General features: G+C 37.2%; 1 protein-coding gene across 1 annotated transcript in view; it reads right to left on the reverse strand.

The window, feature by feature from the left end:
- The window catches only part of DNAH7 (dynein axonemal heavy chain 7), a 270,960-nt gene that overhangs the window by 20,709 nt on the left and 225,510 nt on the right, over nt 1-24,741 (reverse strand). The window contains exons 55-60 of the mRNA XM_004378290.1: nt 20,253-20,429; nt 18,826-18,987; nt 15,700-15,900; nt 12,180-12,341; nt 2,273-2,458; nt 581-718 (exon numbers count right to left, since the gene is read on the reverse strand). Coding sequence (XP_004378347.1) covers nt 581-718; nt 2,273-2,458; nt 12,180-12,341; nt 15,700-15,900; nt 18,826-18,987; nt 20,253-20,429 — 1,026 coding nt within the window. The remainder of the gene's footprint in view (nt 1-580; nt 719-2,272; nt 2,459-12,179; nt 12,342-15,699; nt 15,901-18,825; nt 18,988-20,252; nt 20,430-24,741) is intronic.

Genomic DNA, 24,741 nt, shown 5'->3' on the forward strand with positions numbered 1-24,741 from the left:
ACTTATGATTGCAATTGTATACTTTAATTGAATAGTACGTCATTTCATAAAATATTAGGGTGAAAGAAACTATTTCTATGTAAACTAGGTTAAATGTTCTGGAATATTTGATAAAGATGAGTCATTAAAAAAAGTTGCTGTCGAGTTAGGTATGAAATAGCCAACTGTAAAAGACTGGAAATTAAAAGATGTAAAATTCTAGAAAGATTCTGTCATCCAACTTCTTCCGAGATATCTTTGAAATTCTCCTTCCACTTTAAAGAAACTGAAAAGGAACATACATAATATGTCACGTTTTCGGACACAGGTTATGCAAGAAAGGTAAAATGGAACGGCTAGCAGCATAATGATAAAGAAGAGATCTTTGTTTCAAATAAAAAGACTGATTTTAAAAAAAACAAAACATAGTCTTGTACTTTATGCTGCAATCCATATTTAAGGTGTGTATGTGTTTTTTCTTTTTCAAGAATGGTTCTCTGCTTTGACAGAATTGCATATGAGAACTTCTGCTGGCTGGCACACACAGTTTGGAGAGCGTCCCTACAGGCCCCAGGAGCCAATTCCTGTACAGATCACACACCTGGGTGAGGAGAATGTTATCAAACAGCAGCTGAGTTTCTGACTGATCCTTAGTGATATCTGCATTGGCATTCATTCCAAAGATTTCTGGTGATGGGGTCAGTGGCAGAGTCTTTGTATATTCGATGTAGCTTTTGTGCTGCAAAGATGAATAACAAGAAGTCAAGAGGTTAGAAATCAATTGTTCTGTAGAACCTTCTCACTGAAAAGAGGTAATTTTCAATCCTCAAGCTATTGAGTGGATGGGCCTGTGAGACTGGACACTGAATGTGTTCATTTTCTTTTAGCCTGTGCCAAAGTTAATTAAAAAAAAAAAAAAAAGAACACCCAGAAAAAAAGAAACTGTACCATTCAATTGGAATGTATTTTAAATGGGGGCAGGGAGGGAATCCTAGTAACTTCATTTAGAAATTTCTTCCAGAGAAATCTTCCTGTATTGCATTTTGCTGATGCCTATTCTTAATTTTCACAATAAAAAATAAGCTTTTCTGATTATAAAGTTTACTTTTACTGTGAAAAATCCAACCAATTTAGAAAAGTAAAAGTTATCTGAAATTTTGTTATCTGGAGATAACCTCTATTAACATTTATATGTTTTTATGCATATACATAAACATTTTGGTATTTCATTTACACAGAATTCTATCAAAATTCCGTATCTTTCCTGATGTTCATAGATTCATATAAACACATCCACATACATATATGGTAGGGGGGTTTCGTCAGTTGTGATTTTATAATATGGGTCACATTACACACACCTGTCTTCACCTTGCTTTTTTTTCACCTGACAATTGATCATTGGAGGTCTCCTTACTCATGATTCTCAATGTTGGCTTGCTCTACCCAATCAGTGACCTAGGCTATGGGACTGAATTTTCCCTTCATCCCTATCAATATCTGCCCTCAGCTAGCATTTATCCCAGTGAATAGTGGCGTTAGGGTTGGGGGCTATAGTATTTATCTCTGTGATATGTGGCTACATGTTTAACTTTCAATACATGCCCTTTTGGTTTCTGGGAATAAAATGAAAACTAATTTAAATGTCTTGGCATTCCCCCAGAAACTTACAACATGACCATCTGAAGGCGGATACCACACCTTCTACAGGACAGGTCTGGAAGAATAGCATAAAAGAACCTTGGCTTGGTGCTGCAGGTGATTCTGTGACTCTCTGCCACTTTTTAGCTGTGGGCCTTGGAGAAGTCACTCAACTTTAGCAAATCTGCTTTCTCATTTGTAAGACAGATAAAATAATAGTAACACTGTTAATTTGATGCTCTAGTGAGGCAATTATGTGTAATTGCTTTGTAAATAATTAAGCATGATATAAAAATTAACTATTAGTATTAATAATATTTGTCACCCCTCTCATGTGTATTTTCATTTTAAATGGGGACAATGCCTTTTTACCCAACGGACTGAATTCATGATGATAGAATCTCAGGTCACTTTGGAAGCTATTCTTGGGTGAGGAATGTTTCTGATACTCCTCACATCACTGTGAACAGGAAACTGCTAACTCCATCTATGCATAGGGTTTGCTTTGTTCCTACAAGACTAGAGAAAGCACAGACAATACAAGCATTAACAAAAAACAAGGCTTTGGGAAAATCACCTTTTTTAAAAACATCATCACTACCAGAAGAATTTCATATTTTACTGCATTTAGTTTTCTGAAGGGCATACTTACATCACCAGAAGGGGGGACAAAATAGATGCCACTTGAGTCAAATTTATAGTCTGAATTTTCAACTAATTCTGCATTGAAAAATTTGTTTAGGATGCTGCGCAGCGTTCGCCGATCCCAGTCGTCAGTCACCCTGCCTCCGTAATTGCATTCACCCGTCATGTATCGCAGAGCGTCGTAAGGTAGTTCCTAAAATTGAGAGCTCAAGTCACTCATCCTGTGAAGAATCACTGTAGCATATTATATAGAATTGTGTTTCTTATTTACTCATATTATTAAATTAAATATCTTACAAAAATTTTTGTATTGATACAATCTCCTGTATATACTTCCTTACAAAATGCTGCTATTTTTCCCAGGCTCTTTCTCTCCCTTTGTGGTTTTTCATTTCGATTCAATCAGTTCTGAAAAAGGAGCAACTCTATTTACCTGTGAACTTGTTTACCATTCAACCAACATTTATTGAGCAACTACTAAGTGCCAGACACAAATGAGTTAGACCACAATCTCATCCTTGAGAATCTTGTACTGCTGAGTGACATTCAAACAAATCCAATGTAATTCAGAGATAATCAGCGTTAATTTTCTTCACTACCTTTTATATGCATGTATATTTACACATATGGAATCACAATGTATATACTAAATTTTCACCAAATCTCATATTATGAGATTTTTAATCATTTCATGAAATATTATTTAAAAATACTATTTTACTGTCTTCTAATGTTAAATATTTCAGTTGTTCCTAATCTTCTGTGTTAAACTGTTGATTTAAACACACACTTCTTAAAATGTCTAATGTCTTTAGCCTAGATTTCTAAAAAGGAAATTATTACGTTAAAGGGTAGGAGCTTATAAAAAGCAATTGATAAATGTCATCAAACTGTTCTTGTGAAAGGCTGTAGCATTGTAGCAATCAGCTTTAAAATCTTTGCTAATTTGATGGACCAAAGATAATCAATACTGTTTTAATTTGCATTTTCTAGAATACTAGTGAGGGTCATAATTTTTTCATAGGTTTAATAACTTTTGTAGTTCTTCTCTGAAATAGCCTGCTACCCCTTTTTTTTCTATTATCATTTTAATTGTTTGTGTGTATGTGTAAGCGGTTCTATAAATTGACCTTCATTTATCAAATTTGTGGTAATATTTTTTCCAGTTAGTTTGCCTTTTGACTTTTTAAATTATGTTCTTTGGTGTAAGCATTCTTAAATGTTTATAATGATTGATTTTTCACATTGCAATTTCTTTTATCCTAAGCATAAATACCTACACACCCACCAGCAGTATGTGAGATTCTATTTCTCACCAAAACTGAGCATTATTATTTAGAAAAAAAAATTGACCATTAAACAATACAAGTGTTTTTAATTGTTTTAATTTTCATTCTTTATTAGTGATATTGACATTTTAAAAATGTTTATTGGCTGTTTTTCTTATTTTGTAAATTACCTACTCTGTTCTTTATGTGTTTTCCTAATTTGAATGTTTATCTTTTTTCTTATTATTAAAGGCTCATTATAAAGAAATTGAATCACTGTCATGTAAATTTTAAGTATTTTCTCTAATTTTTCATTTATCTTTTTTTATGACATTTGTTTATTTCTATACAGCAACATTAAACATAGCAATCTTTTACTTTAGAATTTTTCACCACTTTTGTGCTTTACATGCCCTTCTAGCAGTCATCTGTTAAAATTTAAATTGTATATAACCTACATTTCAGTTATCCCACTTTGAGGAATCTCTTCAATAGAAATAATAGCACTAGGGAAGAGGAAGTAGTGTGATTAGAGAGTGGACATTTATTGAATTCGTGGTTGGGAATTTATGAGGCTTGTTATTTTGACGAACTGGAACTTGAGGCAGTGAATTTAAGAGAACATGTGTCAGTGACATAGACCACGTGGAGAAACACAGAATCAGGAAGGAGAACTCTCGAATGTTTATGCTTTTCCAACTGCAAATGGGAATGCTTGGTCTTTGCCTTGTTGGCAGCACCCCTGCCCCCCTTCATGAAAGTGAAATAAGAAAACTCATATGCTAATTAAATAAGTTGTAATTGAAGTAGAGCAACATGTGGTCTAGCCAGTCCCTGAAAGGGCTTTGTGATGCAGACAGAAAAGATTTGTAGGGGGAGAATTTGAATTATGTGTAAACTTGGCCAACAGGCCCCTAAGAGCTCCTCATAGGTAAAATGCTACCTGTAGTTTCCTCGGTAGCTTGGCCACACCAGGGCCAGTGAAACTGGGGAGTACTTTCTCCCAGTGGCCCATGGAAATTGACTGGGGTCACAGAAACACCAGCAGCTTTCTGCTTGGATTGATTCCCTGCCCTGATGTTATAGGATGGTTAAGACCATGAGCAGGAAGAGGGGGTAGATGGAAACTGAGCTTGAAAACCTAGTATGCAAGGTTATAGGTTATATACAAAGTTGTTCACTTCAACATTGTTTTATTAACCAAAAAATGAAATAACATCTTAATTGTCAACAAAGGGGAAATGCTGTGTAAGCAGACATTAAAACAAAGATCTGCATCTACTTTGAAAGTTGTTCACAATATACCTAAACAAAGCAAGATGAAGATGAATATACCAGTTTAATCATGTTTTTGAGGAAAAAAATTGTGTGTATATTGTATATATGCATATGAGTATCTCTACGTGCAGAAAAATGTCTAGAGAGACATGCCACAAGCTGTGAAACTGGTTTCCTTGGGGTTGATGGGAGTGGGGAGGGTGGGGAGAGGCCCCTTCTCTCACATACACCCTAACAAAACCACCAAAACAACAAAAGCAATTGCCCATCTGAGAAGTAGATAATATATACTGTTGTTGCTGTGTGCCACGGAGTCGATTCTGACCCCTAACGACCCTTCCTGACAGAGTAGAACTGCCCCCATAGGGTTTCCTAGGCCATAATTTTTACAGGAGCAGATCTCCAGGTCTTATCTCTCACAGAGTGGCTGGTAGATTCAAACCACTGACCCTTCATTTAGCAGCTAAGCGGTTAACCACCGGGTCACCAGGGCTCCTTAGACAATATATATCCACCTGTCATTTTATCTTTTATGCTTTAGTTTTTCCTAACTTTTTAAAATCCAAGAGGAATTTATATTGTACACAGCAATAATCTTTCTTTATCCTAATAGCAAATAATCAATTATTCTATCATTTATTGAACACTTGTTTCATTTCTTATTAATTTTAAATGTTGCAATTCTCATACCAAATTTCTACATATAGTAATGTTGCCATTTTTGTTTTTGAGAGATTGAAGATCCTTCCCCACATCATGATATAGTCATTCATTCATTAAATAGACAGCCATTGAGCCATCTACTGCGTACACTGTTTTAGGCACTGGGGACACAAGAGTAAACAAAACAAGGTCACCATACAGTCTAGTACTAATGATTAGACAAAACATGCTCTCCTTCTGGGCAAAAGTTTGCAGTTCCCAGTGACCTGTGTGTATCACCAGCTCTGTTAAGTCTGCTAGAGCAAGTTGAGGCCTGGGCACCCATGTTCCTGGCCAATATGCCAGAATATTTTACGCACAAGGTGACAGGGATGATGGATAAGTAGACCAAAAAAATCTGGAATCATCTCCTGCTCAAACAGGTGTTTACCCACAAATGATAAGGATCTCAACATAATGGTAAATAAAGTGGCTATCAGCCAAAGCGGATGTAGAAATGTGCCAGTGGGAGGTGAGCTTGGCTCCTGAGCATGAGTTTAAGAAAGAGTTCAAAAGCAGACAAGGACTGAGCACAGGAAAAACCAAAACCAAACCAAACTTGTAGCCGTCGAGCAGATATCGACTCATAGAGACCCGATAGAGCAGAGTAGAACTGCCCCACAGGGTTTCCAAGGAGCAGCTGGTAGATATGAACTGACAACCTTTTGGTTAGCAGCTGAACACTTAGCCACTGTGCACCAGACCACAGGAAATGGCACAACAAATAGAAGGAAAATATTTGCAAAATGCAGTGATGTGAAAGAACACGTCACCCTGAGAAAAGAGCAAGTAGACTAGACTGTAGTAACACTCTATAGGGCATGTGACAGAGGTGAGGTAGGGAAGCGTGGGATATTGGATGTGGTTGGGGAAGAATAAGGAATAACTGAGCATTGATGGCTTCCAGGTTTCTGGCTGCAGGGTTGAGTGATGGCAGTTCTATTACTTTGATGCATGAAGAGAATGGAAAATGGGGAACAGCAATGTTTAATAATTCTCCATGGAAACAGGATTCCTTAAGATAACATTTGTTCTGCCTCTTTACCAAATTTTTCCCTACTCCTTGAATTAGTATTTCTTTACAAAGCATATCACCTTATATCAGCTCTGTGGTCATCCAGCACCTGACTTAAAACTGAGGCACAACAGTGTTTTTCAGCCCCAATGCTTAGTATGCCTAGGATCACACTGGTGAAATCTTCATTTGATTGCTACTGGCGTTTGATTCTCTAAAATGCCTGAGGTTTGCCTATAGATCTCACCCCTCTATGGGCTTGCTTTGATTTTTTATTCATTCATTCTTGGCTGGGGAAACCTAGTAAGGCCCTATTTCCCATTCATAGAAAGAGGATTCTTGGAATCTCTCATTCTTTCTTCTTCTTTTTTTCCCCCTCATTTGAATTCTGTTGTTGTTGTTTTTAGGTGCTGTCGAGTTGGTTCTGACTCACAGCGACCCTATGTACAACAGAGTGAAACACTGCCCGGTCCTTCACCATCCTCACAATCGTTATGTTTGAGCCCATTGTTGCAGACACTGTGTCAATCCACCTCATTGAGGGTCTTCCTCTTTTTCGCTGACCCTCTACTTCACCGAGCATGATGCCCTTCTCCAGGGACTGGTCCCCTGATAACATGTCCAAAGTACATGAGACGAAGTCTCGTCATCCTTGGAGCATTCTGTCTGTACTTCTTCCAAGACAGATTTGTTCGCTTGAATTCTAGTCACAGTAAGTTAGAATTAGAACCTACAGATTTGGTTCTATGGCCATAGCAACCCACCAGACCTACTTTGGAGCCAGAAGCATGTTCTGGTACAAGTTAGGTGGCCCTGAGATTTGAACTTCTGTTGCAACCCTAAACTCATTCTTATTCTCAAATGGAGATTAGTCCACTCTTCATTCCTTTGAGTTCCTCATTCTATTCATTCTCTTGATGGCAACAGCTGTCGTTGGTCTAGATTTCCTGTGTGCGTGCGTGCGTGAGTGCACTAGACAGCTTAATTCTCATTGCTTTTTTTGTCAAGATACTGGATCACTATATTATAAGAAAAGACGCTGACTGTTGAAAAACGATTGCATTAGACTTAATAACATCAACAGGAACTGTGAAATCACATTCTTCAAAGAATCCCTCTTTAACTCCTGCTGAATTACACGTGACTCATGAGTAGCAGTTTTGTCAAGTTTGCTATGCGATGACTATGCTCAGAGGAATGAGAAGCACTGCCGAATTGTCATTTAACAGAAGAAACTAGCTCAGTCAGCCCTGTAAGCCATTAAAAAATTCTTGATTAAAGTGATATAGCTTGTACTTGTACCACATAGTAATTTATCATTGTGCATTTGATATATTTCAATACCATAATTTTGTGCTAAAAATGGACTAGAAGAAACAGAAGGAAATGTCTAAATTAGCTCCCCCCCCTCCAAAAATATGGTATTATTTCTGCAAAGTCCTAGAGGTTAGATAGAGTCTAGCATTTAAAGATATATAATACTCTTTGAAATTGCTGTTGCAAATCCAAAGGGCACTTAATTTACTCTCTGTAGCCTTTGCAGAGTGGCCTATTCTTGGCATTCCCTATTTACTCAGCTTGCTCTCTCCAGCTTTTTTCTTACTGCTCAGTCTGCACTTTCCAAATCTTCTGTCCTCTTTCCTGCCATTGATATTTGGTTCCCACAAATGCTCAGTCTTACTTTGGTAAGGAAATTGTCTTCACCACAATGCTGTGCTACAACTAATCTGAATTCATATTATCAGTGCCAAACCAATAATTTTATCTTCAATGTTGAACTTTTCAGTGGAATTCACAATAATGTGAGGTGTTTGCCTTTGACAGAATGAACTTCAAAAGCTTTACTTTGACTCCATGAAATGAGAGGAAAAATCAAGTCTTTATTGGAATTAATGTAAGCGATTTTCTATTTGGGCATCTGGTGACACTGATATGAAAGGTGGCATCATTTATTTGTTTAAAAATTTCTTCTTCCACCAATGGAATCCACACATGAACAGCTATCACTGCACTTTTGTGCAGGCATACATGCAAAATGAATGAATGAGGGAATGAATAAGTAAAACAATCTTGTAATTGAAAGTAACAGAAATTAATTTAGAAGAAACATTTGATCTGAATACGTTGTACCTTCTGCAGATGCACGTTAAATCATCATTTTGGGACAAATACTTTTTGAAATAACGACTAACTTTGGAAGCACATGCTTCTTCAGTAAATTTGCGTTTTCAGGTTTTGACAGTAATGTCAGTGACATTACCGTGGCCCCATGGCAGACAGTAACTGTCAACAGTCCTTTTGTACAAGCTAAATATTCATCACTAAACTTATTAAGAAACAGAAACTCAGTTCTTAATTTTTGTTGTTATTGTTAAATAGGCACAATTGCTTTTTTGAACTTGTTTCCTAAAAGGTTGACTGTAAAATAAAGAAGTCACCAAAGAATACAATAAATAATAGTCACAGATTTACACCATGCAGTAAATGACAAAATCACAGTAGCAAGAGCATTCGGATTACTCTATATGTGTCTATGGGAAGACTGTTCAGTCTCTATTTCACATACACTAAACCTATAATTTTCCATTGATTCTTCTGACTGATGACTGGAATTTTGTGCATCATGAAGGCAATGGGACAAGTCATGACACGAATCGATGGTTCAAGTGGCCATAATAGGCAGCAGTGTCAGACACTTTCCACGACTACCTGAGATAGGTGGCTTTAACCATTTGTGTCCAGGGTACTTGGATTTTAGTGAGCACTCTGCCTGCTATCCTTGAATAGGAAGTACTAGTTTGTGATCCAAAGGGTCAAAAAAGAGAGACTGGTTAACACTGGTCATCTTTCTAATGTAACACATAGGTCTCTTGTATTACTAGATAAGATGGGAGAAACTGGAAGTATCAAGTATTACTAATTTTTTTTTAATTTCAGAGAAAATGCTAAATTAAAAGGAGGCTAGAACAATAGGTAGCTGAGGATGTCCTGGCAAACCAGGGGGTATGTATGTACAGACCTTATCCCACAGTATTGAAATTATTTGTTTGAGTTCTGTCTTCCCCACTGAACTCTGAGCACCCTGAATGCAAAAAAAAAAAACGAAGGGTTCTTGTTCTTTTCATGCCCATAAACCAGTTGCCGTGGAGTCGATTTTGACTCATGGTGACCCCATGTGTTTCAGAGTATAACTGCACTCCATAGTGTTTTCATGGCTGTGAAGTAGATTGCCAGGTCTTTCTTCTGAGGCACCTCTGAGTGGGTTCAGACCACCAAACTTTCGGTTAGTAGCTGATCACTTAACCACTTGTGCCACCCAGGGGCTCCTTTCATGCCCATAGCAATCACTTATGTACGGTTGTGAAATGAACTACAATTATAAGTAAATCATAAGACAGGAAAATAATAATATAATAATAACTTCAGTTGGAAGCCTTCATTTCTGTCAATTCATATAAAATAAGCAATTGTCTTTGAACTTTAGAGAGAATGAAATTGCTTAAAAATACCTTAAAATAATTGAAATATCTCAGTTCAGTCAGTCAGTCACCTAAGGCACTTTACCTAGCTCTAGAAAATCCTAAAAGTCAGCGATTATGATGGTCAATCACCAGCCTATATTCTAATACGTTACCAATCTTCTGATTTTCATTATATATGTGATTGAAAAGGGAGTATAATATTTTTATTTAAGCCACAAAAATCCATTCCATGACTTAGTTGTGCCGGGAGCTGTAGAAGAAGGTGAAGCTATAAAATGAAAAGAGCCAGAGCCTGCCCTCCTGTTGCTTGCAATCTAACGAGGGACTGGAGAAGCAGACAGTTAACACAGAGAAGTATTATCATCACGATATATTCAGGTGTATAGATTAAGGCCTTCTAAGCCACCACTGGAGCCCTGGTGGCGAAGTGGTTAAAGAGCTCGGCTGCTAACCAAAAGGTCGGCAGTTTGAATCTACCAGTTGCTCCTTGGAAACCCTATGGGGCAGTTCTACTCTGTCCTGTAGGGTCGCTATGTGTCGAAATCGACTTGATGGCAACCCGTTTGGGTTTTTGGGTTTTGTAAGTCACCACTGGGATGGGATATAGGAGACAGGGTAGGGAAAGCTTCTTAGAGGATGAACCTCTGAGTTCAATAGAATTTAATTTAAAAAAACGATAGTAAGTTCCCACAAAAAGAAGAAAAGGAGAAGGAGAAGAAAGGCGAAGGATAGTGTGGATATGGATACTGCATGTCTACAGTGTGGGGTCTGCTGGTGAGAGAATGATGGCCTTACAGATGGAGCAAGGGTGCTGGTCATGAAGAGCCACACCTTGCTGGGAATGTGAACTTCATCTTTAAGTGAATATTGTGATGGAAATACATTTCATAACTTTTTTCCTGATCATAAAATATTACATTCTCATTTTTTAAATAAAATAAAAATCATCCATAAGTCTATCCCTTAGAAATAATTATTATTATAAATTTGTTCTATTGTTTTACAGTCTTTTATGTGGATATGGATATAAATATAAATATCTAATTGAAGTCATACTGTACACGCAATTTTGTAGGCTTTTTCCCAATTTATATTATTGGCAATTTCCTATAGCATTAAAACATCTTTATAAACATCATTTTGGATGGCTGCATGATATTTAATTATACTGTTGCCCATGATTTACTTGACTATTCCCTTATTGTTGGGCATTGAGGCTATCAGTGTGAACAATTTTAAAGTTTATTATATACTGCCACATCACTAAGTCACAGAGTATAAGAGTGCCACTTTCATCACATCCAGTGCCAGCACTGGATAAAATATTTATTAACATCATTATGTAATCTGTTAATCTTATAGGTAAACATGTATTTAATTTTAAGATTAAGCAGGACCAGGATATGATCAGATTTTCATTAAGAAAGAGAACTCTGACAGCAGAATAGAGATTACAGGTAAAACAGAGTTTAGTTTAGTAACATTCTTATAACTTAAATTTTTTAAAACTACTCTATTAAATAAGACAAGAGAGAAATTTCAAAGAAAAACACACTATTTCAAAGTACAACAGCAAATATAAGTGTGCGTGTGTGTGTGTGTGTGTGTGTGTGTGAGACAGAACTGTAGAGGATGAAATGTGGTTGATGTGACAACATTAGTCTGCTTGGCTGCTTCCCAGAATCTATACTTCAGGTTAAAACCAACTGCTGAAATAGTTTGTTTTCTCCTGACAAATGGTCCAAACTCTGGAATAACAGTACAATGTCATTTCTCTAAAAATAAAGTCATGCTCCAGAACAGAAGGTAATCTGTCTGTTTTTTTTTTCCCCCTTTTCCCTTTCATTTTAGAGCTGGGTTGATTTACAGTCCTCTCAAATCCTTTACAAAATAAGTATAATATGACTACTTTTCATACACCCTAGGTATTTACATGTCAACGTAAATGACAAAATATAGGTTTCTAATAGATAAACTGACGTCCTAACTACCTACTATAGCAGTTATAATATCCTGTTACAATAAAGTGTTACTTAATAAGCTGTTGGGAACTATCCTGCCTATTAATTTTATAAGAGTAGAAATTAATCAGAAGTCCCTCTTTGCTGTACAAACACAACATGAAAAAGAGCAAAACAGGTAACGTCCTTGCTGTGATTTTTATGATACCTCATACTGGTTCAGGAACATGTGGAGTTGCTGTACACTGATTCTCAGGTCAGTCTCATTGAACTCATAAGGAATATTCCACCCCAGAGGTCCAAATTTCCGTCTCTCTTGCACCAAGGCATGAAAAAAACAGAGGCCGTACAGCAATTTCTTGAATTCCTCCTATAATGATTAGAAATGGTGCAATATCAGTATTTTCCCCCTAACATTGCATTATATTTACCATATTTCAAAATGCAAATAATTAATTCCTTTTGTTTATAAAAGCATCAGGATATATTTGCTCCAAAGTATAACTAAAATAGAATTAAGCCTGTTTCCATAGGCTATTCAAGCAAAAACACGCCTATTTGTATACATGTTCAATAGGCACACACAGCTATGTACATCAGGATTTCAGGAAACAAGGCTGGCTTTGGAATTTAAAGTGACTAAGGAACTTTATATTATTTGAGAGTAACCAGAAAAGTCATGAGGCTGCCCAAAATTCTAGCCAAGGGGAGAGGAAAAGTTTCCTCCAGGGAAAAAATTTTAAAAGGGAGAGGAAGAGACAAAGGTAAAGCTGCATTTATTTCACCACAAAGGTGGCAGAAACTAACAGAAAACATTTTGTGCTAATTCTGAGCTATTTTAGACATATTAAAGAATTGAGCAAGTTAGTAAATGTCTTGATGTTGTCAGGAGCCAGGTTTCTCACTATGGAAGAAGAGGCATATAAATAAAGAATGAGGAAAAAGAAAAGAGAACCCTGGGTTGATGAAATGGAATTGGAGGTAATGGTATGAACTCATAGTTTCTAAAATATGTATGTATGAGTGTATATTTGCACATGTATGTGAACATGTACTTGTGTATGTGTGTGCATATGTATATTTTTATATAGGAGCCCTGGTGGTGCAGTGGTTAAGAGCTTGACTGCTAACCAAAAGATCAGCAGTTCGAATCCACCAGCCACTCCTTGGAAACTCTATGGGGCAGTTCTACTCTGTCCTATAGGGTTGCTATGAGTTGGAATCAACTCGACGGCAACAGGTTTGGTTTGGGTTTATGTATATTTGTATAGGCATGTGTGTACATGTACATAGTTCCTAGTTCTTTCCACTAAAAGAGCCAAGAACCAAAGACATCCCAGCAGTAATGAGCACATCTACCACTCAGATCTTGGTCTCTAATACCATTCCCCACTAGAAGAAACTAAGGCTCCTCAGAAAAATGGCTGATTCCAAGGCTGGGTCAGGATAGGTACAAGATGAGCCTAGAACATCTTCTTAAGTCAGAAAGTAAGGAGTGATAATAATAATAACAACAGAATACTAAAAAAAAAGATGGACATGTCACAAGTACAGATAAGCCAGCTTGAAGGGGCTCCTACTGGCTACATCTTAGCACCAAATTTGAGCATCAAAAGACTTGAGTAATGCATTATAAACCATTGAAAAAAAACCCAGGGATTCAAGAGTCCATACTAATAACAAATAGGAAAATAAGTGGGGTAGAGTGGAGGGCTGCTGCTCACAGTGGAGCACTAAGTGTCAACTGGGAAATGTGGCGGGAGTGCTGGAGCTTGAAAAGAATCATTCTGCAATCATCATAGGAAATCATTTGATCAGGCAAGAATTATCAGTGGATAGTAAATCTGGGGAGAAAGTGGATTTTGATGAGGATATCTGCATGGTCCTAAAACATCTCCCCATAGACTATTAATGGCAAGGGGGGGAGGGGAACAGTTATTATACAGTGGAGAAATCAGGCAAGAGCTTGTCTAGATGATCAGAATTAATATCATCAATGAAGGATAAATGGGCATCATGTACCTCCAGATGTGACACCCTGAAAAGGAAACAACAGCACTTATGTAGTATTCTAGCTAAGAAATTATAACCTGAAACTAATCATGAGGAAACATCAAACACAAAATGAGCTATGTTCTATTTAAAAACAAATGGGGGCAGATGAATTCTTCAGAAATGTCAATGTCATAAAAAACACAGAAGTGCTGGGGAATTGTTCCAGATTAAAGGAGGGAAAAAGACATAGCAAATAATGTAATGCCTAACCCTAGACCATATCCTGCCAAGGAGGGGAAAATGCTCTCAAGAACTTCACTGAATCAACTGACAAAGCTAGAACACAAATGGTAGAATAGATACAACGTTGCAGCCTTGTTCAATTTACTAAAACTGATAACTATACTGTGACTATGTAAGATAATAGCTCTATTCTTAGGAAATATAAACTGAGGTTTTTAGGGATAAAGAGCCATGATACATGTAACTTATCTGCAAATTGTGTGTGTGTGTGTGTGTGTGTGTGTGTGTGTGTACAGAGAAAGAAAGAGAAGAAACAAATGGTGCAATATGACAACAGCAGGTGAATATGGGTAAAGAGTATAGGGTGTTCTTTTTACTACTTTTACACTTGCAACTTTTCTCTACATTTAAAATTAGTTCCAAATAAAAAGTTAAAACAGAAAAACCATGTTGTGCTGCTCTGGCATTTGAATAGATTGTCATTTTGCTTTGGACTGTGGTTCATAAATGCCTGGACCTATAATAACTGCGACTACGGCTGGAGGGATGTTTTGATCTAGAAGAAAGGGGCAGTCAAGTAAAACTTTGCAAAGGGCTCTGTGCAGCCCATCATGTGCAGAAATGCCTTTACCACCTACCTGGGGGTAATCTGCTCTCTCTGCAGTCAGTCAATGTAAAAGCTAGTCGTACCACAAGTCTTAGAAGCTTAGGATAAGGTTTGACACAGTTCTAAATACAGGTTTTCATTTTGTTTTGTTTTAATACCCAAGACTTTTGTTTAATGAAAGTACTTTATTTTTAATGTTTTCATTTGGTATGTACTATATTCAGACATATCAAAACATATTCAGACATCAAGAGTGTGAGCTTTTTAATGGCCAAATCTTACCAAGGTTCATGACCCCTCTTAAAAAGAAACGCTTCCATTTTTAATTATGGTAAAACGCTGTGAAACAATTTCAAGCCACAGACATTCACACACAGAATTCTAATCATGAAAGCAGTGGGTGGTTTCCCTGCTTGCCTGGTGACGCACAAAAAAGGCTCATATAAGTCCCATCAATCAAGGAGTAAAATCATTTTGGCTCTCATTATAGTTATATGGAGGAAATATTTTTATGTTTTAATTTAGAGATATGCCTCCAAATAGCAAAGGACTCAGATAATATACTGAAACAAGTTTCTCCAACCTTGCAGATTTGTACTGGGAATGGCTTACAGCTGACTTTCTAAATAGAAAGCTACATTATTAATGACACACCAGAAGATCTCAGCTGAGCAGGAATGAGACTGGTGGTAAAATTAAAATAAAATATTAATAAAATTGACTTCCCCCCCCACAGTCAATAATCAGTAATCAAAACCAACTGCACTGCAGGGCAGGAGGCCAATTTAATTTGTAGTTTTACTCAGATCACACATCCATAATCACCAGGGGCCACTTGAACTGCTTTACAGGGCTGAGGTAACAAGACTTAGCCATTACTAACAGGCTTTTTGCAGCTGCCAAAGAACTCGGGGTCAGAGATCGGGTCCATGAGGTACGATCGAATGATATTAGCCCGTAAACCTTTTGGTGCTTCATTGGTCATTTTCACACCGTTCTGCAGCACAGACACAGGGAAATTTGGAGACGGGTAACTTGTCAGCCAAATTCGGAAATCTGGATGTGTGGTTTCTGGGCTTAGCTCCTGTAAGAAAAGAAATCAGATACAAAATGGTGCATAAAGCCCAAGGAAAATCTCAGGATCATGTGTGCATGGGCTGGGCTGGACAGGGGAGGAAGCATGTTGACAAGATGGAGCTGTCATTGCTGCAATTTTTAGTAGAAGCTTTAAAATTCGATTCTGCCCTTGAACCAAGATTATTGAGAAGGTTCAAAGTACTGTCATTTTCCTTGATAAAATTCATCTATATGACTATAAAGTTTTTTTAAAAAAAGTTACATAATTCAGAGTTGGCCAAAGTAAAAACATTCCAGAAAATCTCATATCGTCACTAATGTCGCTGAAATATTTACAGAAATAACCCCACTGTCCCAGAGCTAGGTTAGGTATAATACCTTCTTCTTCCTGCAGCCAGGTTGTGTGAATAAGCAACAAACTCAAAGAAGACAATATTAAACCAAGTGGGGATGAAAAAAAAAAAAAAAGGATTCTGAAGGTTGAGAAGAACTTGTATATCTCAAAGCATTAAAACACATCATGATTAGCTATACTTGTATAAGGGTATTGTCAGGCCTGAACTACAGAGGATAATAGCACTGTCGTGAAGTCTGTACAGAGTCTAGGAATAATTACCATGGGCCCTTCCCTCTTTTCCTGTCCAGTCCCACTCCCTACTGCTATACCCCCCAATTGTCCATGTCAGTAGTATCTACTTTTTTTTTTTATCACAAATATTTATCAGTAAAAAATGTTTGCGCACTCATGTGGTGAAGGCGTGGGGATGAATTAGGAAGGATGTATAGGTGTCTAAGTTTTTAAACAACAACAGTAGTGAGTGGAGGCACCATATTTTTTCCTACTAGCTGCCCTATATCCAGTGACCTAAGCAACATGACTCATTGGAGTTTGAGCTAGGTTCATCATCCTAATGGGACAGCTCTTCCCTCTTAAATGACTCCATGATGGGTACATATGAGACAGTTCAACAGGTCATGGAAATGGTTTGCAGACAGAGGAACTTTATAAGGAAACAGGTACAAATATAAAACCTCTAATATGAGGCCCGAAGGATGAGTAGATGTTGGTAAAGCAAATAATAGAAAGAATAGCTTTCCAGATAGAAATAGCATCTGTTATGATAGCCTATATTCTTGAGAAACTGTGTTGTGCCAACAAAAGTGAAAGCAGTTCAAATGACTAGAGCATAGCAGTTATGAAGGAAAGGGGTCAGAAATGAAACCTACGGAGTCAGCTCATGAAGCATGTTGTAAGCCATGTGACTTAGTCATCTAGTGCTGCTATAACAGAAATATCACAGGTGGGTGGCTTTAACAAAGAGAAATTTATTCTCTTACAGTCTACAGGGCTATAAGTCCGAATTCAGGGTGCAAGCTCCAGGGGAAGGCTTTCTCTCTTTGTCGGCTCTGAGGGAAGGTTCTTGTCATCAACCTTCCCCTGCTTTTAGGAGGTTCTCAGTGCAGGGACCCTGGGTCCAAAGGACACGCTATTCTCCTGGCTCTTGTTTCTTGGTGGTATGAGGTCCCCATGTCTCTCTCTGCTCGCTTCTCTCTTTTATATCTCAAAAAAAATTGATTTAAGACACAACCTAATCTTGTAGATTGAATCCTGCCTCATTAATATAACTGCTGCTAATCCCACCTCATTAACTTCATAAGCCCATTGCCGTCTGACTCTTAGGGACCCTACAGGACAGAGTAGAACTGCCCCATAGGGTTTCCAAGGAGTGGCTGGTGGATTCGAACTGCTGACTTTTGGTTAGCAGCCGAGCTCTTAACCACTGCACCACCAGGGCTCCATTAACACCACAGAGGTAGGATTTACAACACATATGAAAATCACATCAAATGACAAAATGGTAGACAATCACACAACACTGGGAATCATGGCCTAGCCAATTTGACACATATTTTGGGGGGACACAATTCAATCCATGACATCATGTTATAGGGGTTTGCACTTTATCTTGCATGCAATGGGAAAGCCATGGAAAGATTTTTAAGCAGTGAAACAATATTCATTCCTTAATTCAATAAATATTTGTTGATTGCCTCCAAGGGGCCAGGTATTATTCAAGGTGATAAAGCAGAGAATAAATCAGAAAGTCACTGTCCTTATGATGCTTATATTCCAGTGGGACATATAGACAAAACAAAGAGGTGACAAGTGGCAGAAAGAAAAATAAAATCTGTCCTTTAAAGTTTCAGTTGGATGGCAGGATAGTGCAAGTTACATCATCACCTTGGTTATTTAGTAGCCTGGGGACTCTGAGATACGAATGAGGAGGGGGCTAGAGGCACAGGTAATTCCAGCTAACACATTTTGTCTATGTTTGTTGAAATCAAGTGCTTGGTTTTCTGTTTACTCAGTTGAGCTACATGGTGTTTTCTTCCTGGGATTTCTGCCTACCAAAACAGGGGAGTACCATGACCCACAGCAAGGCGGATAGGAGTAGCATCCTTTAGGTTTGAGATTGCTCCTCTGTGGAGGTTAATTGGCCAAGCAGATGAGAAGCGGGTTAAAAGAAAAATTCTATCCTGAAGCCTTCTGGTTTAGAGAAGCCACATGAATTTCACCCTGAATATACCCCTTTGTCATTTTTGGTCCATTGCTGTAAAAATTAAGTTGATTTCTGTCTACCCTGTGGTTTACTCTCATTTTTGGACCGGCTTCTCTGGATTAGAGATATTTCCCTCTCACTGGATGAGCATGTGAGCTTATCAAGAGTAATCAGCAAGGCCTGGCCATGTGCTCTCCTCTATTCCTCCAGATACAATTCCTAAAATGAGCCCATCTCACCTGCAATCCACCCATGCTACTAATCTGCAACCCCTCAAATTAGAGGACTAGAGTGGAGTTATTTGGATGGAGTGTATATTAGTAATTATATCAGGGGAATACAATCTACTAAAAATAAACTTGAAATTTTACCTCACAAACTTTCTCAAGGGTTGGCATCCAAGAGGTGGCAAGGTGGCAGTTCTGAAGAACAACCCATGTTCCCTCCTTGATAGCTTTTTCTAACATCTTCATAGCTATGGGCCCTTGGCCTTGACCAAGAGATAGAGAGCTAAGTTTTGATCCTCCATATCCCTGTGTACAAAAATGGTAAAGATTTTATTAAAAATCACATTTTTTAGAGAAATCAATATTATTATGACAGGACATATTATTTATATTAAATATATTAAAATATAATTATATAGCATCCCTCAAAGATCTAAACGTGATACACAGCCCTAAAAAACTCTTATTTAACTAAGAATCCTATAAACACTTAGATAAAAAGCAAGTCAATTCATGTAGGAAACAGTCATAGCCAGGATTGGAAAACTATATAGGGTCTTTGACAATTAGGGCTAGAAAAAAAAAAGATTAAAAATGCTTTTAATATGAGAAAGAGACAAAAGGGACCACCTGTCTTACAGCAACTTCTAAAATCTAAGCCAAAAAGAAAAGTATGAATAGACTCACGAACCTGTCTTGGTTAAATACAAATTGGTAAAGAGTATTTTAACCTATTAGCTATGTGATGTTTGAGAAGCTGCTTAACCTCTCTATGCTTTAGTATCTCTATCTCTAAAATGGAGATATCACCATTTACCTCACAGGAGTATAGTAAAAATTAAAAGAGAAAATGAGTATAATAAGGTCTAGCAAAGTTAATAATATATATATATTAAGTATTCAATAAAATCAGTGATGGTGGCCTTAGAAATATCAGTAGTATTACCACAAAAAGTTATTTTGATTACACCAGAAGGGAAAAAATTTCACTCAAAAACACCCAATCACCTGTGTTTATTATTTTCTTGTTCTAGATTGTATGATTCAAGAAAATTTCCAGTGAATTCTTTTGAATAATTTTAAAGCCCCAAAACTTAAACATTAGAACATACTCTAACCTGGTAACTGACTGTAATGTATACTTTTCCTGGATAGTCAAGGGAGGTCCCCTTTAAAGAGGCTGGACAAGAGAAGGTTCTCCCCAGGGTTATTGTCCAGACTTGAATTTATTAAGTCAACTCAAGTTTACACGCCAGTACAAATGATGCCACAGAGCCTCAAATGCCCTCCAAAATAAAAGGCAAATACTCTTCCCCAATCTAAATTCTGATTTTATAATTTGGAGAAGGAGTTATTTTTAATGTCTGTGCTGGTATTTAAGTATCATTTTCTTGGGAGCCTGTCAACCTCTGGACCCCCAAGCCTTTCAAGGGCTAAGTTTAAGTGATAAATTTTTATCTCTCCATCACCCCTTAGGATTTCAATTATAAGCCAAGTATAATTATTTTTTTTCCCTCTCTCTCTATACATATATATATGTATATCAGATAACAGCATCTCCTTAAAGGTACCTGGTCATCAGCAAATTTTAGAAGGGCAGCCATGGGATCCGCTCCTGGAGAGAGCACGAAAATCAGTGGTGCACAGCAGTTACTATCTCCAAATGCTTTGGATAAGTCAAAGGGGGGTGGTTCAATGAATATACGTCCCGATTTGTTGATTATAAATTCTTGTATCATTGGAATAACCTAGAAAAGGATGACAATATACTTCGAAGAATTAGACTTCTTAATAAAATAAGTTAAATTTTTGTTCAAAAGTTCAGATACAATGGGGTTTTGAAACAAAGCTGCATTAGCTTAGGTATTCATTAATGTTGGTAGAGGGTCAAAGGCACTGCTGTTTATATAAATGCCTTTTAGATAGAAAATGTTCTAAATTACTTAAACAATAAAAGCTAGGTGGGTGAATATTGATACCGGAATCAAAAAGCGATTTTCTTCTTTTTGATGAGTCTTCAAGACATAGTGGGTAAAGAAGAAACCATAGCTCTTTTGTTTTAAAAACACTGATTGTATTCTCCAAGTCAACAACTCAAAAACAGAAATTTTAGTGTAATTTATACAAATTTTCCCACACTATCAAAAAAGAATTGATATAGCCAGGAGAAAGAAAAAAAGAGAAATAGCACTGTGAAAAAGAAACAAGCCATACACTCAAGAAACAGATGAAACTATATATTGCATAGTTTTTCTGACAACACACCTGAGCATTTTCTGGAAGCCTGTTTGAGAAAGAGAAAAATTCTGTGGCTTGGAGTCTGGGCTAATTGGTCCCTATCAGGCTTTGATGCAGGGGATGGAATTTTATTGCTCAATACAACTGATGTACAGCCACCAGTACACTGTTCCTTATTGCTGATAAAAGGTCTATACCCCATCTCTCGGTGATGGCTCCAGATTGTCATGGCTCAAGTGAAGCCCAAAAAAGCAATAAAGGTGGGTTAAACAAACCAATATCCCTGTATCTCGTTAACAAATCATGTTAACATTTCTTCCTCCAACTAGATAAATCCTCCTTCCTCGAACATTCTGTGTTCTGCTTGTTCTTTCATCATCCTGCTGGCTGCCTCATTAAGGAGCTCAACAAAACTTTGAAATGTGCTCAACATCAATCTGTTTTTTCAGCACAGAAGTAGTTGGATATGGAAAAGGAAAAGCGTAATAGCAAAAGGAAGCATAGATTTGAGAAGGAAAAGCAGAAGAGAAAATTAGATGAGACACACGTGCATTCTTCTTGTCTTATATTTTCTTCTGTTTCTTTTTCTTAGTTTTACTTGTGATTTTTCACTTTCAGACTTTATTTTCATAGGTGAAAACAGAGATATGGATTAATCCTTCTCCAGGAAAATAAAATAGATAAGTTTCATGCTGAGTAAATTAATGAACAAAATTGTTTAGGCTGTTGTTACACTTATGAAGGAGTCAAAACATTTGTTTCATCTCAGTGAGGCATGGACATGGGAGCCAAGTGACAATGTCTCCTGCTTGATTTTATAAGAATAACTGCAGATGCACCCTGGAAAAGTGAGTTGAAAAAGAGCTCCTGCGCTCAACTAATATAGCATTTGATCCCCTCAAAGTTTCTCTAGGCCTTCCTTGCACAACTATATGCTGAATTTTCTTCTTTGCATACAAGACAACTAAGCTGAATTAACAATCCCATGTTAAAGTACTGAAATACTAAATTAACTCCACTAAAATGCCTGTTTTAGAAATATATCTGCCCAAAATATATCTGTCCATTTTATATACACTTGCTTTGAGATTTACATTCATGTTGAAAAATAACTAGAAACATACATATGAACAGCATTCTGAACACAATTTATTATCTAACTTCAATTTGTCTCAAGTATTACCTGCCAAATAAACCTTTTCTCCTGCTTTGAAACATAGACAAAGAAATTTAATCCAAGCAATAAAGTAAATGCCACTGTCCATCACTTAATGAGAAGCTATTGCAAATTAAGTGATCCACCTTCACACAATACATTGTAAGCCCAGCCTTAATGTTTAAAATAAAAATGCTAGTAGATAAGAGACTATCAGAGCATACCAACTTTACAAGGGAACAAGGGATATTCCAAGAAGATGAGTAATGGAGTGACCAGAACATAAAGAATTTTTGGAAGGCTCCCAGAATCATTCTGACTGGATATCTGCTCATATCCAAGGATGGAACGGAACTGTGTGTACACACAACACTCCCAATTAGGTTGGCAGTTCCACCAGCCTGCAACTTCTCTGAAACTCGGAGCAGGCTGCAAGAGCAATATGCAGGTGGTGTGAAAAAAATTGGTCTCCTCTGGGAAGTTACAAGTATTTTCAAACTTCAACTGCGTATCTATTTACACAAAGTTTGTAAGGAGAATTCATTGGCATGTCACAATACCTTAAAAATAATGTCAATCCTGATATTTGTGTGTGTGTTTGTCTGTGTGCCTTAGGTGGTTAGGGTGCGGAGTGAGAGCTATGGGGGAATATCTAGGGTTAAATTAGATTTTTTAATCCCTCCTCAGTATTTTTCTAGATTCATTCAAATCTGGAAAAGGTAAGGACAAGTAACAACACATACATAAGCTCCATGATGGCAGGAAACAGCAAGATAACTTGCATGTGGTTTGTGTGCAATAAATATCTGTTGAACAAATGAATGGATAGATAATTCAGACATCACTTTTGTGAAGGTGTAGCTCTAATTACAAAAATTCTAAACAAAAATGATAGAACAATAAATTTACATTAAGTTTTATTTTTAAATAAGCTATTTCATGTTTCACATATTTTGAGTAGCACAGATGTCAAACTCATTGCAGGAAACTAAAAATATCCTAGCTGCCTGTCCTAGGCCTTTTTCCTACCCTCCTCCTTATTAATCTTTTCTCATAGTTGGCCTTTTCCTACCAAAAAAAACTAACAAAGCCTTTCCTCCCAGGGCTGACTTCTTCACAAAATTATAGTTTTATAAACACAATACAAGCACAAAGATTATAAGTGCATGGCTTTACGTTTAGTAACTGAGTTACAAGTGGCCCTCTTTGTGGGTGGTTAACGTTGGTGTCAACCATTGTGCATGTGCAAACATGGCTGACGTGGTGAAGGGATTCTTTGGTTTGTTAGCGCCGGAGGCTCAAGGTAGGGACGTTCACCTGAGGGTGAGCAGAGACGAATTTCAGGGTTTCGCTTTCCAGTGTTAAAGCTGAACAAAACTTGCTTGTCCCCAAGACTGAACTCCTGAGGTAAATGAAGTGCACTAGCTATTCAATTTGCAAGAAAGTAGAACTTGGTTTGCCACTGCAATCCAATTATGCCTGCATTAGGCTTGTTAAATGAAATCTGTCAGTAACAAAAATTGTACTTATTGAGGCAACCATCTTTCCAAAGGCAGGAAAGGAGTTTTGGGCCTTCTATTATGTTTTTCTATTTCTTGCAAGTTCCTATAGGATTTATCTGAGGAGAGACAAACATATTAACTTATATTTGACAAATTTCTTATTGAAAGCTGATTAAGTTGCTTTTGTTTACAGTTCAGAAGGATAGAAATGTGTCCACAAGCTCATTTTTTAAGTTCACTCAAAATACTCCACACCTCAGTATTTATCCATTTGATATATTCCTTTTGTCAATAAAACACTATAAACTGTTAAATCCTAAAAGAAAGCACAAATTCATCTCATTTTTAACAACATATTAATTAAAATTTTATTGGATTTGTTGTTTTCTTTCAAATCTCTAAGATTATTTGCATAAGGAGTTTATATCTAGTATTAAATTTACATATTTAAGTAACATTTTAATTAAAATAATTTCTTTTTTATTGTGCTTTAGGTGAAAGGTTACAGCTCAAGTTCGTTTCTCATTCAAAAATTTATACACATATTGCTTTTTTTAAACCTGAACATGAATGTCTATACTGGTTTTATTCTTTTTCCTTTTTTTTTTTTTTTATTGTTGTGCTTTAAGTGAAAGTTTACAATTCAAGTTAGTCTCTCATACAAAAACTTATACATACATTGTTTTGTGACACTACTTGCCCTCTCCATACTGTGACAGCACACTCTTCCTTTCCACCCCGGATTTCCCAGGTCCATTCAACCAGCTCGTGACCCTCTTTGCCTTCTCATCTCACCTCTGGACAAGAGTTGCTCATTTAATCTCATGTATCTACTTGAGCTAAGCAGCACACTCTTCACGAGTATCATTTTCTGTCCCATAGTCCAGTCTAATCTTTGTCTGAGGAGTTGGCCTCGGGAATGGTTTTAGTTTTGGACTAACAGAGAGCCTGGGGGCCACGTCTTCCAGGGTCCCTCCAGTCTCAATTAAACCATTAAGTCTGGTCTTTTTACTAGAATTTGAGTACTGCATCCCACTTTTCTCCTGCTCCATCAGGGACTCACTGTTGTGTTCCCTGTCAGGGCAGTCACTGTGGTAACCGAGCACCATCTAGTTCTTCTGGTCTCAGGCTGATGAAGTCTCTGGTTTATGTGGCCCTTTCTGT

The sequence above is a fragment of the Trichechus manatus genome, unplaced genomic scaffold (assembly GCF_000243295.1).
Source record: "Trichechus manatus latirostris isolate Lorelei unplaced genomic scaffold, TriManLat1.0 scaffold00056, whole genome shotgun sequence".
NCBI lineage: Eukaryota > Metazoa > Chordata > Mammalia > Sirenia > Trichechidae > Trichechus > Trichechus manatus.